The sequence below is a fragment of the Motacilla alba genome, chromosome 2, assembly GCF_015832195.1.
Source record: "Motacilla alba alba isolate MOTALB_02 chromosome 2, Motacilla_alba_V1.0_pri, whole genome shotgun sequence".
Lineage (NCBI taxonomy): Eukaryota > Metazoa > Chordata > Aves > Passeriformes > Motacillidae > Motacilla > Motacilla alba.
Window position 1 is genome coordinate 64,218,859 of NC_052017.1, and position 14,209 is coordinate 64,233,067.

Below are 14,209 nucleotides of genomic sequence, written 5' to 3' on the forward strand. Positions count from 1 at the left end.
ACCTGTCATCTTAGCCTTGGGCTGCACAGCTCAGGGCAGGAGGAAGGAAAGGGAAGATTTGAAATATGTCTTACATCCTTTTCAAAATGACCCAATCAATATATACGCTGGGCTCTCCCTGCACAAGAGGCTGTACATCCTAAATTGCAACCCTTGGGATTTGGAGATTCAGTAAGTCATGGAGACTGAACACTTCTCCTGGTTAGGGGTAAAGAAATGGGCACAGTAATAACAAACAAAGTTACACAAACCAAGGGCTTGGAGCCTGCAGGTCTCTTGCCTCAGTTTATGTCCCGACTAGCACACTCTAAATCATAAATATGCAGAACCCTGCCCTCCTCTTCTCTTTGGACATTTTGGACACAATTTTATTTTTGGAGAAGGGTGGGGAGTGTTGGGGAAGGCTGGGAAAATGTTTGTCTTTTATTCCTGAGTCGTATCTTCAGACCTTAAAAATTTCCACTGTCTATGCAGAGGAAATATGCAGAGGCTGTCAGTCAGGTCTGGCCATCTCTCATTTGTGGTTTTTCTCATTTGGGATGCAGAGCTTCCTTTCAGGGAGGAACACTGCCTGTCCATGAGAGTTCTTTCAACAGCACAGCTTCATGTTGGCTACGGGCACTGTGATTTTGGGCATGTTTCAGGCAGGGTAGCCTGCACATTACCAAGCCAGAATGCTATGTCTAGTGGTTCCAAAGAAGCTGCAGCAGGTGATTTTATAGTGGCTGATTTTATCTTTGATTTAAATTATACCATGTGCTCATTGTTTCTCAGAGCAACAGAAATAACTCATCTTTTGAATCTAAGAGTCTTCTCCAAAGGCAAAGGCTCTGCTAGATTTGCCTCATCTTCAGAAAGCTCGACCCAAAGCCAGAAAAGTCAGCGAGAGATGACAGTGACATGATCAAACATTATCTTATTTCTCTCCACCCAATCCTTTCTGAGACAAGGAGACTAAAAGCAACAGACCAGTGAAGATTCATGTCACTTCACAAGAGCAAAAAAACCAGCAAGAGGACAGTTTTCCACCTCAGAGGGATGGCAAGAACATCATTATTTTCTGAGAAGCGTGCAAATCAAAGTCACAAAGGAGAAACAGGGCCTCAAAGTGTGTCCCAACTTCACCGTTTGCAGCTTTGCTGCATTCATTTAGATAATGGCAAACATCACAGTACCCTCCAGTTTTTAAGAAAGCCACTGAAACACGCAGACAAAGCTGGCTTAGCTACTGCACACTCTGGTGCTGCCCTTCAGTTACACTAGTCCCCTGAAGCTGGGGCTTGGCTAATGGATTTGGGATGGTGTGTGAGACCTGGCGTGATCCATTAAAGAGACTACAAATATATCCAATTAATCTTAGACATCCTGGTGGACTATTAGCAACATGGTACTGCAGATACTTGTACTGTGCTCTTGAAATTAGATTCTGGCTAATTGTGGGCTGAGTAAGGTGTCAACAACAGGAAGTCAAATTTGGTATTATCTGATTACAAACAAGAAGATCTTTGAGGGTACAAAGGAATAGCTATGCATTTACTACCAGTCACTGAAATAGATCAAGAAACAAAATCCTACAATACAAAAGCTGATAGAAAGCCCACCTCCTCTGCTGAGGGAACAGAATTTAATGAAAATGTCACAAATACAACATTTACAACAAATACAGTATTTGTAGGATAGGGTTTTTGGAGGATAGGTTTTGCTCATCAGTCAAGGAACCCATAAACGAATTCTGCTGCTTTTAATGATATGACATATAAAGAAAAGAAAAGCCAAAAAAAAAACCCCAGAAGAAAGGAAGGGACATCACATGGCAGAATACTGAGTCTTCTGATCTCTTCCCCCATACTCAGTATTTCTCTCCTGTTTAGCTTTGACAGGCAGTGACAATATTAATAAAAAAATTCCAATAATGGTTGTAAAGTGAAGTACTTCCATCTATCTCATTTTCTTAACTAAGAAGCCAAATGAGCAAATCACCCTCTAAGAGAAACATTTCTAAGCAATTAAGAGAAGAAGAAAACACAAACACAGAAATGGAATCCCGCTGCCCACCTGGGCAGGGACCAAAAAACAGAATAGGACATAGGGGTGGTGGAAGTAAAAAAAGGCACAGAAAGCCAAACTTATTCAGCCAGGTTGATACTAGGTTTGACGTGCTCTGGTAATAACAGCATGCAACAAGAACATGCCCCTCCATGATCTATGCCACCACTCACATCTTGCCCCTTTTCTACAAATTGCTCCATACTTTACACAAGGAAAATCTGTGGCCTTTTATGGTTTATCAAATAGTTCTGTATTACATTTCTGATGTACGTAACCTGATACAGAAGAATCAAAACTAGGCATATTAATTAGGATGGCAACAAATACTCAGAGCATATCATTACTGTTAAATGCAGGAAAACCACTGTATTGCTTTCATCATACTTGATGGCATTTTAACTGCTTTTTGAAATTCTCACAGGGAAATGATTTTTTATTGCATGTTTGGTGTTGCCCTAATCTTTGCATTTAAGAAGCTTACATATACCAAGACTACAAACTTGGTTCTCGGATAGAAAGCAGGATGGTAAAATGGTATCAAAAGATGCCAGCTTACAGCACTGGAAAGGGGAGAAAACAATAAAAGGAGACAGAACTGAAACAGACAAGCTGTCTGCTCTCTAAAGACCCAAAGAATCAAGGTATCCTCTTATCCGTGTCATTATGTCAGCAATGTGCAATAAAAATGAGGGGGTGCTGAGCCATCGTGACCAATTCCATCATCTTTGCTGGTTTTGTTCCTAAAACTCCTCAAATCAATGACAAAGATATACAGAGTTTCCAGAAAAGGTGGCAAACATTTCCCCCATAAGGACACAGGAGTTTTCACTGAAAAACAAAGAACTTAGTCATCTGCTTGCATAAGCTTGACCCAATCTTGTGTACACTTTTTCTCCTCATACTATCTAATTTACCAAAGTGAAGAACTTGCTTACTACCTATATTTTTCCTACAGTTTCTGTTAATAATGTAAATTATATTGCAATTTTGGACAAGACATCTTCCAGGGCACTTCAAAGTAAGTCTGGAGCTCTGCTGGGTGACAGCCCATGCAAACGTGGGCTGTGAATTTCCTACTGCCAGCACAGTGTCACCTGGAATGGTACACAACTGGCTTGTTTTGTGGCCAGCAGCTTTTGCTACAGGCAGTTTAACAGGATGAGAGTTAGTCACTACAGAGATACATGTGAGCAGTTAATGACCTGCTCCAGGCTTCATGATATTTCTTCAGCTTTATTTTGGGACATAAATGTCACTTCCTCTCTTCCCCCATCTTTTTTCTTTTCTTCAGCTGCAGATCAGCCAACTAAAAGAATTGCCAGTGTTTAAGGAAAGTCTCACATCTCATCTCACGGGTCAGCCACTCGCATTTGCTAGTCTTGGCAAATGTGTAAGCTGGGGGACAGCCTCTTACAGCCTAAATGGACCTTTCTGTTCCTCTTCTCCTCCTCCCCCCTCTCCTCCCTGCCTTCAGGCCATACCCATCCGAAGCAGCACTAACAGATCCCTGTCAGCCTCTGATCTCAGGTCAAACCCACAGGTTACTGATGAGTTTTTGTTAGTCCCCAATGTGCAAGACAAAGTGACGGGAGCAGAGCACTGGGACTTTGCCCCCTCCACTCCTTGGTAAAAGAAAGGTAAAGGATCATGTCCTGCCTGCCTTGGGCTTTTGCTTTCTGGAAGTTACTATGAGTAGGCATCACATCTTCCTCCTAGAAGGCCCATTTATTCACATCCTGCCAAACACCAAGGGCTTATATCTTCCAGAGCAGAAAGTACTGATGGTGGAAACAAAGGGGGCCACTCAGCTCACCAGCAACCTGTTGGGATGTGAAGCATCTTTGCTTGATCTCATCTCAACTTTCTCTAGCATAGCACCATATTCACCCAAATCAAATACTACAGATTTCAACTGAGAAAAATAAACTGATTTGATTCTATGATCTGTTCTGAAACATATTTCACTCAGCAATGAAGCCCATGCCTTTCCCCCTCTGCCTCCTTCTTTAGGGTAACTATCCCTCAGGGACTAAAGACACACATTGCATAATTGTATCAGCTGTCCAAACCTCAAACATGTTTTTCAGCTTCCCACGCTTCATGACTGAACCAGGTACATTGTTTTTTTTACCTACTTTTCTATTCTATGTAGTCTGATTTTTTCCAAAACATTTTACGATTTTTGACAGGTACCACTGTAAAAGACTGCAATGCCTCATAGCAGCATGCTTTGCTCACTCTGCAGATGGTAATGGAAAAGCAGTTACCGTCTGAAATTATGTGAGAATTAGTGAAGTAAAACTTATTCCTATACATAGCTCTTGAATGGCTTACAGTTTGTCTAGAAGATAACTATTTAATTTAGTAATTACTTTTGTGGGAAGCAATACAATCACCTCAGAGACAATCTCTTAAGTGATGCTAAAGTAAATGTTCCAAAAGTTCCCAGTTAAAAGAAGTAAATCTTCAGTTCCAGGTTGGAATCACACATGCATACACACACATGCACATGCACAAGCCATACACAACCCTCCCCTTTTCTATTTGGAAAAGATATTTATCTGGAAGCTCTAGAAGATGGGCAGCATCAGAAAAACAAGTGTCAGAATTCCTACAGCAACAGTATCTCAGTCCACGCTGATTTTCATGCATATATAAGATCTTAGAATAATTTCTGCTTAAATACCAAAACCATGAAGTATAGGAACACATAATAAATATCAGCTCTGAATGAAACCTTTTGGGTATGTTCATTCTTAATATTATTTGTACTTCCACTACGCTTGAACCTAAAGACTAAAGACCTCGAGCCCCACAGTCCTTGGCACTAGGAATGTAAATGGCAAGAGACAGTCCTTTCCTCCCCCTCTCCACTGAAGGACTCATAATCTATTTACAGACCAGCAGCAAGTGGAAGGAAATCCCACTATCTCCATTTTACAGACAAGGAGCTTGGGTACAAAGTGATACATGATGGACATGCCTGAAGTTGTCCAGAAATACTCTGCAGAGAACCCTTGAGCTGAGAACCCTCATCTGTCAGTGATAAAAAACCACTTTGCTCTGTGAATTCCTTCTCTTCCAGCACATTCTTAAGTTAACTTCTTTACACTTAAGTTTTCATGTCAGATCCTCTGCACAAAAATTGAAAGTATCCTGCTTCAATTGTTCCACTCACTCTTTCTGTTAGGTCATCTCTGGGTATCTTTGAAGTCTCTACAGTTCTTTCTAGCCACACTGAAGTAGAGATCTCTCTAAAGCATGTTCCAGAGCCAGGCTCAGAATTCAGTAGAACACTGAGATTTGCAATTAGTCTTCAGTATAAAATAAATAAAACCCAGCCAAGCCTCTTCCTTTACTTGTTTCTCTGACTACTGTTGTTCATCAGTCACGTCATCTGCTATGACCCAGCACTATCACAGCCCTCACAGAGACCACCAAAATCAATACACTGAGAAGATCTCTGTACATACCAGATGTTTAGTATTGCAGTGCACCTTGATCTCTTGTAGTTCTAGCTCCTTCTGCTCTACTAGATTATCAGTCACTTCTCCACATTTACATTCAGAAAACATTTTCATTCCTCTTCTTGATTCTGGGCAACCTGTGTTGTCTCCTCAATTCTTGTACGTTTTTTTCTTGGGACTTTAGCAACTCTTCTTCATTCTGCTTCTCCCAACATCTCCCTCACAGCCCTTAGCGTTCAGAGCCCTGATTGCTCCTGTATTCCTGGAGGTGACACATACCTCTTTTCACTTGACCTCTCCCTCTCGGTTCAGTCCACCATGTCTGATTGCCTCTGGCATCCTGTCCTGAATACCTCATTCTTCACTCATGTACAGTTTCACCACTCCATTTTCAACACCATTTCTGTTATTCTATCACCCAACCTTTCACTATTGGTGCTTTTATAGATGTCTCTCTTTGTTTTCTATTTGGCAACTAAATTAGCATTAAATATATCCATTCTGTTCAGTCTAATGGTTAAAGCATCTCCCATGTTCATCTTATTACTGTAGGCTCCTGCTTCTCTTTGAGCTCCTCACTTCTTGTTTTTTAGCTCATCAAAATGTTGCATCCACACCAACTCCTTTTACCCCTACTTCAGTGTGCCCACCTGCATTGCCAAATTCCTTCACCGACTTCTCTCCAAATTACACGACCTCCCTTCCAAGATATCATATGACTTGCTACCTGCTTCCATATTTTCCTTCAGTTTCATGGCTATCTCTTTTAGTATTCTCCTAGTCATGACTTTTGCTAGATTAGCTGGTGGTATCTGAAGGATTTCCCTCAGTTTCAGCATAAATTTTCCTTCTAGAGTAGTAGAACAATGAAAATGTGGAGTAAGACAATGACTAGAATCCAGGACTCACAACTGGATTTGGAGGATATTTCAGCATTAAATCAATGTATCCAACTGATCTGCCTATGCCATAGGGACTGAATACTAGTCTTTATACATGGATCCAACAAATACAATAGTTGCTCAGGTCACAGGATCCACACAGGACATTCGGGTACACTAGAGCAGCTATAGGCCTGCAAGACATTATATAAACCATACATAATTTGAATCGGAGGGTGGGGTGCCCACATTGCAAAGTGCTGTGCATTTCCCTTATGAAAAGTAGTAAGTGGTCCCCTTTCTAAGTGCTCTTTAGGCTGTGCAACTGTGAGCATGCATGGACATCTTGAGATCCTGACAGGTTTCTCTGTATCTGAGCTGGTCACAGATTTTTACCTGATCTGTCTGATATGATCGTCGTGTAATTTCAGTTCATTATACCATCCTTTCCCTCCAAACACTAAAAGGTCTAGAATCTGTATTCATTAGAAAAAAAAAACAAACCAAAAACCTGGTATTTTTCAATGCTGAAAAATGTGTCAGAGTCAATTCAGTGAGTCTCCCCAGGCAGCATAGCTGGGACTACAGTTTCTTTACTTTCTGAAAGAAACTCATAGCTGTGCCTGTTGTGGGAAAGAAAAGATTAAGGCTTTACTGGTATTAGTTACTTTTTAAATTATGATCTTAAAAGTCATTTGCACAATGCAGAATGAAATCCTACCCCACAGAAAGAGGGGTCAAAACCACACCGATGACATGCTCTGGAAGCCTGCTGGCTGTGAGCCTCTCTGCTCTAATCTTTGCCTCTCTAGGATTACTAGATTATCTTCTGCCAAGAGGCATAGCCTGCCCTTGGAGTATATAATGGTTTGAAGCTAAATAACCAAATACAGAAAAGGAAGAAAACCCCTAAAATACAAACCTGTTAGTGTGCTAAGAGGTACAAGTAACTGGAGTTATACATTCATATGCATCCATGTGTACACATGTGCCTTAAAAGGGAGGAAAGCATATTCTTTTCTTACTATGTTAAGATTTGAAGTACAGGGTTCCAAAAAAAACCTCAGCCAAAGATGTTGATGCAATTGAGTTTTAGGTCAATTCAATTAAACTAGGAAAGCATATTTTTATAAATGGCTTCATTTGCTTTTAAGGATAAATAAACTACACTAGTAGTGTAAAGTAAATACTACTGCTGGACAAAGCCCTTCTTTTAATATCTGTGGGGCTTGCTGTCAGTAGCAGCACATAACAGAAAAGGAAACACTCAACAATTTACATAGCATTAATCAGATTCTTCCCTCAGCTGTAGTGGCATAAGCAGAAAGAGTGCTTAACCTACTGTGGGTTTCCAGGCTTCTCAGGCTATCTTCTCGGTATTCATCAAAAGCAATTCTGTTCAGCTTTAGCTGCTTTTTAATAAAAAAATTATAATCACACTAGCAGGATGCTTATTCTGAAGAGACATTAGCAAACGCACAGTTACTTTGTTAAACTGTAGACCTCGGTTGAAAAAGAACCATGAGTTCCCAAATAATATTTTGTTCTTTTGCATAAAGCAAATGAAAGCAGAGTTGGTTAATTAAAATATTATTATTAATAATAGTAATAATACTAACCTTAATGTCAAAAGCTGAAAAATGAAGTGCCAACAACTACTAAGAACCTCAGCTCAGAAAACGACAACAATTTCAAATTCAAATTTATCATCAAAAAAAGTCTTTCCCTGACCTTCAGAAAATGAGATCTGTATACCACATCACTTACTAGGGACCTAAGTCGAGTGCCTTCAGTCCTAAGTAACATGCAAATCCACACAGCAAAGCAAAGTAATACAGCATTGAACAAGAATGTGGGGTAACATCTGTGAGGCTATTTTTTGCCTGAATGCTTGTATGCTGCTCCTAGTTCTCAGCTTCTCCTAATAGCTTACTTCAGCAAAATCCAGAGAATTTATCATTGTTGCCTTCAAATATTTGCATTCTTAGAAACATGTAAAGCATATACTTACCTGTAAAAACACCTGTGATTGATTACACCGTCACTCTCTGAATACCCTCTAGAGGTTTTGCTGAGTCCCGAAAGGAGAGGGGGAAGGGATGAGAACTGTTGTCTGAAGAGCACTGAATTAATGCCAATAAAAATACAATTTCCCCCATGCATTTGACAGCACGATGAAAATCACACTAGTGGTATTCCTGATAAACCAGATCTTCCAGATACTCGGTTGAGTCAAGCAAACTCTATTGCAGCACGACAATGAAAAAGTTGATGTATCAAGGCAAAAATCCCTGATCTAAAATTCATAGGAATGGGAACAAAACACAATAAATACAAACAGCAATTTCTATAGCAACTGGAGAGAAAAGGGAATGGAAAAAAAGGAGAAGAGTTGGTGCCTTAACTGTTAGCCCAAAGCTTCTGTGGCAAATGAAGGGACCCGTCCCTTTTGGCATCTCCCTGATCGACAGGCTGAATCAATGCCCAGCGTATTCCTCCCGCGCCTCCTTTCCTCTTTCCCTGGGATCTGTGGAGGAGCAAGCCGAGCATCCCAGGCTCCGACGGGAGCGCACACATGTCCGCGCACCCCCAAGCAAGCACACGCGCTCCCTGCCTCGCTCCTACACCCACAGGATCGCAGCACTCACCGTCACGGGCTTCCTCCCCGCGACTGCAGTTGCTGCAAATGTGTTTGATCTCCTTGCCTATGTGATACTGTATCACAAACGAGACGTTGTTAGTGGTGCTGGTGGGCTCCTTCAGTGGCTTCATCCTCACTAGATAGAAAGCTTTCTTTTTAGGTTTCTCTCCACTCATGTCCGAAACCGAGCCCTGCCTGCAGCCAGCAGAAGGAAAAGCCAGCATCCCAGGCTGCCTGGCGTGCGTGCAATCCGCCATCCGCTCCCGCTCGCCTCGGTGTTTAGCTGCCACACACGACAGGGATGAAGGGGAGGGCTGGGGGAGAGGGGGAGGCGGGAGGCAGAGCAGGCAGAAGCGCTGCCTGAGCCTTGCTGCCTGCCCTCCGCGACCCCGCTCCTTAACCAATCCCCCGGGCAGGGCTGGAGGATGCTCAGCGTGTCCCCGCTGCGAGCCTCTCCCTTAGCCGCGGGAGCCGGATACATTCGGCGGCACGGCGGAGCCTGGCACACCTTTGGCTACCTTGCCGCCTGCGAACACCCAGGAGGCAGAGCCCCCCTTCGCTTCCCGCTCCCGCTGCATCCCCTTCTCCCACGCCCTCCCCCGTCCCCGCAGGCCCCCGAGCGCCCCGGGCCGCGGCCCTGCGGGATGGCGGGCACAGCCCGGCTCTGCCAGCGCCGCCGTCCTCCGGCCTGGAGAACACTGACAGGGCCGGCAGCGCAGCCCGTCCCACGGAATGAACGATGGACACACAAAGAACTGTCCGGCGGCGGGCTGCAAACCTTCCTCCCCGGCTCTCCATCGTCGGCTGCGGCTCAAGGGGGCACAGGGGCACTCCGCTTCAGCTGCTTCAGCAAAACCAAACCCCACCCGCCTTTCATTCTTGATTTTTCCTCCCCTTTGCTTCTTATAAAAGCCAGACAAGGTGCTTGGTCCGGCTCGTGTAGGGCTTAAGAGGGCAGCCACGGACAATGGCTGGCACCACCTGGTGACTTCGGCCCAAGAGCCCCTGCAGAGGCACTGCTCCTCAGCCGCAAAGGCTGAGCCACAGTCTGTGACTGCTTATCTAGGCGGTGAATTTCTTTGTCTCCCTTGCCTCCTGCCCATAGTTGCAGCTGCTCCAGAGAACAGCTTGATCATTCCAGGCTGCCCGCATTTCCAAAACTCCCCCTGCCTGAAAGGGATTATAATCCCTGGCCAGACACGCTGTCAATCCCTTACTGTCCAGCTGCCCCCAAAATGCTGTGTGTTTTCACAGCATGGTAAACAACCCAAGATACCCAACTTGCCGAAGCAGCAGTTCGGGACAGTGTCTGTGACATAGAGAATTAGAGGAGTGGGGGTGAAGATGCCTGCTTCTTGCAGGTTCTGGGAAGGAAAGCCTGAAGAAGAGATGACAACCTCAGCTATTCTGGCTGCTATTACAGGAATGTGAGTGCTGGTTCTTTAAATGTTCAGCAAGCTATCAGTTTGGCAGGCACTAAGCAGAGAGAGTGCAATTGGGGCAGATGAAACATGGCAAAGAATAACACCATTCTCCTTATTTTTAGCCAAAGCCCTCACTCACTGTTAGAAGAAATCTACTCATTCTGCAGTTCTTTACCATTTCCACATATTGTTGCCCCATGTTTTACTGCAACATGAGGACAAAACAGCCTTGATTCTCTTAAACTACACTGTCAGTGAGACTTTTGCCTAAAGAAGACAGAGCAGAAACTTAATTCAGTGCCATGGTTCTCCATTTTCTCAAGTTCACACATGTGCGCGTGCACACACACACACACACACACAGAGGCACACAGAAGATGCATACAATGAAACTGCTGACCTACTTGCTCTGCATCATTCTGATGCAGGTCTGACTTCTCACCTGGCACTCCTGGGAACTGAAACCAAATGCAAGGCTTTACTTTTCTCAGCAGAGTTCACAAATCAGCCTAGGTGCTATCAGATCTCACAGAAATACAGACTGAAGCAGGCATTCAGCACCACACAAGCATCCTACACACTGGGCAATGCATGTGGGTTTATGCTGAATAGAGTCAGTCACCTCAGGTGATGTATTGCCCCAAAGGACTTGATTTTGCATGTGTTGCTCATCTGAAATTCCTACCCGTTTCATATAAGTGGTAAGAGAACAGGGAATGCACAATTATTCAGGAATAAGCAGGTGAATTCCCCAAATGTGCGTAGTGTGTAGTTCTGAGTTAATGCACTGAAAAGCCACCCCTTTGAAGGCCTGATGCTGAGATGCTGTTTGCTGTTACTCATTTGGAAAGTAAAGGCTGAGAAGAGTTTGATTCCCCCAGCAGTCAGACAGCAGTTCAGACACTCACAGTGGAATTCCCTCTAACTTATTCACTGCCTTTGAGAACACCTTCAGTTTGGTTGTGATTCAGAAAGTAATTAGGTGAGTGGAAGACATGATCATAATTCACCTTCTGAACTCGCTTAGAGTTCACACTGTCACTGGTACTCAGTACTGCATTATGGAAATGGGTCAGGAGAGGAAACCACATTCAAATGCCAGCTACCCTGAATCTGGGAAATATGAGTGTTAATGAAATGCAGGGTGAACTCAAAACTGGAATATCATATCTGTTGTCTCAGGGCAGTTTTGGGGTGCTGTGCCTCACCTGTCTTAAGAAAGAAAACTAGAGTAATACATTTAGCAGAGCTGGTCTTGTAAGGCAAACAGTCTTGTAGTTCAGGAATTGGGTAAGACTTAGAACATGAAAAACTGGGTCAAGTCATCAGTCTTTTGCAACCTCCCTCTGTGACCTCAGACAAATTATTTACAACCTCTTGATATCTCAGATCGTTGCCTGAAGAACAGCGATGTGGATGTTTCTGTTTTTCAGACAGATTTTATGAAATCATAATCCAGGGTTCTCTGAAGGTGTTTCTATATCACAGAGAGAATATCAACAGACTTTTAAATACAGAGATTTACTGTTTATAGCAAAATGAGAGTGGAACAGGAAAAACATGTTGCATCAGGCTTAGCCCAAACAATTCACTCACTCCAGACTTAATTTTTTTTTGTTTCACTTGATTTTATTTCAACAGTATTTATCCCTCCTCTTGCTACTCATTTGATTCTAAAGCCATAAAATTCAACTTGGATCTGAAAATAGACTTCATATCCAAACACTGCCTTTTTACTGACTCTGGTATTATCTCCCCAACCCAAACAACTTTTAGAGAGGGACAGAAGCAACTTCTTTCTCAGAAGTTGCAGACACTATAAGGCAGACACTAGAAGATTATCCCCTACATTCTAGTCCAGCCTCACATGTACTCCATTCTGTGAAAGAACTAGCAAATTACTACCAGAGCGGACTGAGTTTTACAAGCAGATCCCAGGAGAATGCAGAAGCCCAGCTGCTCTGACATGTTTGTGGACAACTGGGAATTAAATAACTGGTGAATAAGAGCCCCAAGTTATCATGGAGAAAGCCCAGCACATTTTTGCTTCCAGGTGCTATGTATTTTGAATGCAAACAAGCCCTGAAGCTATCTGCTAGTATGTCTCCTGTAACATGCTCTTTGCTATAACATGCAAATTGCCTTCATTCCTAAGAGCTGCCTTACAGAGAATCTGAATTTGCCACAGCTCATAAAACAAAAATAAGTTTAATTATGATCTCTTTAATTATGGTGAAAGCTGCCACTGCTAATCAGTTCCAGGACAAATAATGTAAAATGAATGTACTACAGTAGTCCTGCAGAAAAGACTTGCTTTGCCTTTTTAAAGATAAGTAGAAAAAAAGGTCTAATAACTTTTTCACTGCCTCAGTACACAGTTACAAACCTTGGCATAATTTGATTGCACAGTGGACAACAAAAATCAATGAACAGGATGTCAGATAATTCGTTATTTGATAGTGAATCAACAAACTTGCATCCTATTCCCAGCCCACATTTGCTTCTTCTATAAGCTTGGGAAACCATTTGTACCTTCAGTTCTTTCACCCCTGCAGCCTTTGCCATTAAGGAGAGTGCCAGTTCCATTGTCCACAAAGAAGAAATGGAAGCAGCATCCTCTTTAAACAGTTGACTACTGAGATATTGATTCTTACCTGCACTGAAATCTTGACACTGTCATACCATTTTTTTCCTCCTTTCACTATGTCTTCCCATGTAAGAGATCACTTGGCTAAGAGTCTTTTTTGGGACACTGTTCCCTCAAAGAGCAGGCAAGTTTTCAGCTGCATTCTCCACTCCACAGAAAAGAAGATTCCCTCTTACTTCTTTCTCTAAGCTGTGGCACTGTGCAAAATGCCAGTCAGGACACCCCTGAAGTGTGCCTTACAGCCCTCTGCTGAACATCATGGAGGTTTCTGTGTGGGCTGGACAGGCTCTCTCTTCCAGCACAAATAGCTGGGCAAGAGAAACTGTGTGGAAGACTCTGATCCTTGTTTCTTCAGTACATATGTTGTCTTGGAGATCTGTAGTGTTCCCCTGAACAAGCTATGGCTGTTCATGTAAAAATGTTCAACAAATGCTAGACAAATGCAAGTCTAACAAGGCAGCACCACTTCTTCTCAGCAGTTTAGTCTTTCTAACCAAAACACCATGATTCATGTTTTACAGTCTATTTAGGCAGTGATGTTTTCACAATGATTCCCCGGTACTTGGCAGTTTTTAATAAATATTTTGCTTTCCTTCCTATTTCCTCTGCTCATGGTACTAAACATCCCAGTGAGAATAATAAAGAGATACAAGATAAATAAATTAATTACCAGCTGCTCTAGTGATTAATGCATACATCAATGTTGTGCTACACATAGTGATATAAACCAATCAGCTTGGAGTAAAGAGGGAAATAAGTACAATTTGATCACTGACTACAACATAGGAATAAGCCCTTAGCACAATACTGCCTTTGGTAACATCTTCAATTTACTTTCAAAAAAATGCCCTCAAAACCACCTCAGGACGGCTGACACTTGTCAAAGGAGTTTGTCGCCAGGTGGAGAATCTTTCTAGTTGCAGTGCACAACTCAAACCTGGCTACCCAAATATTTTCTGTTTGCCAGGCAGCTACTGCAGCTGGAAGACTCTAGTCCATGGCAGGGGCTCCAGGGTGCTAGGCTGACAGTATTTCTGCTTACTACGTAGCACATCAGCAAAAATGGGAGGGCAAGGAGGAGGGAGAATCAGCCTGAGACT

General features: G+C 42.9%; 1 protein-coding gene across 9 annotated transcripts in view; it reads right to left on the reverse strand.

Annotated features, from left to right (window-relative positions):
• The window catches only part of PHACTR1 (phosphatase and actin regulator 1), a 303,315-nt gene that overhangs the window by 134,074 nt on the left and 155,032 nt on the right, over positions 1-14,209 (reverse strand). Inside the window, exon 1 of one of the 9 annotated variants that reach the window (XM_038128284.1) lies at positions 9,046-9,623. The exons of 6 other annotated variants lie outside the window; for them this stretch is intronic. In XM_038128284.1, the coding sequence (XP_037984212.1) occupies positions 9,046-9,295 (250 nt within the window). In that variant the 5' untranslated portion in view covers positions 9,296-9,623. 2 more of the 9 variants (XM_038128286.1, XM_038128288.1) reach the window with 2 other exon arrangements.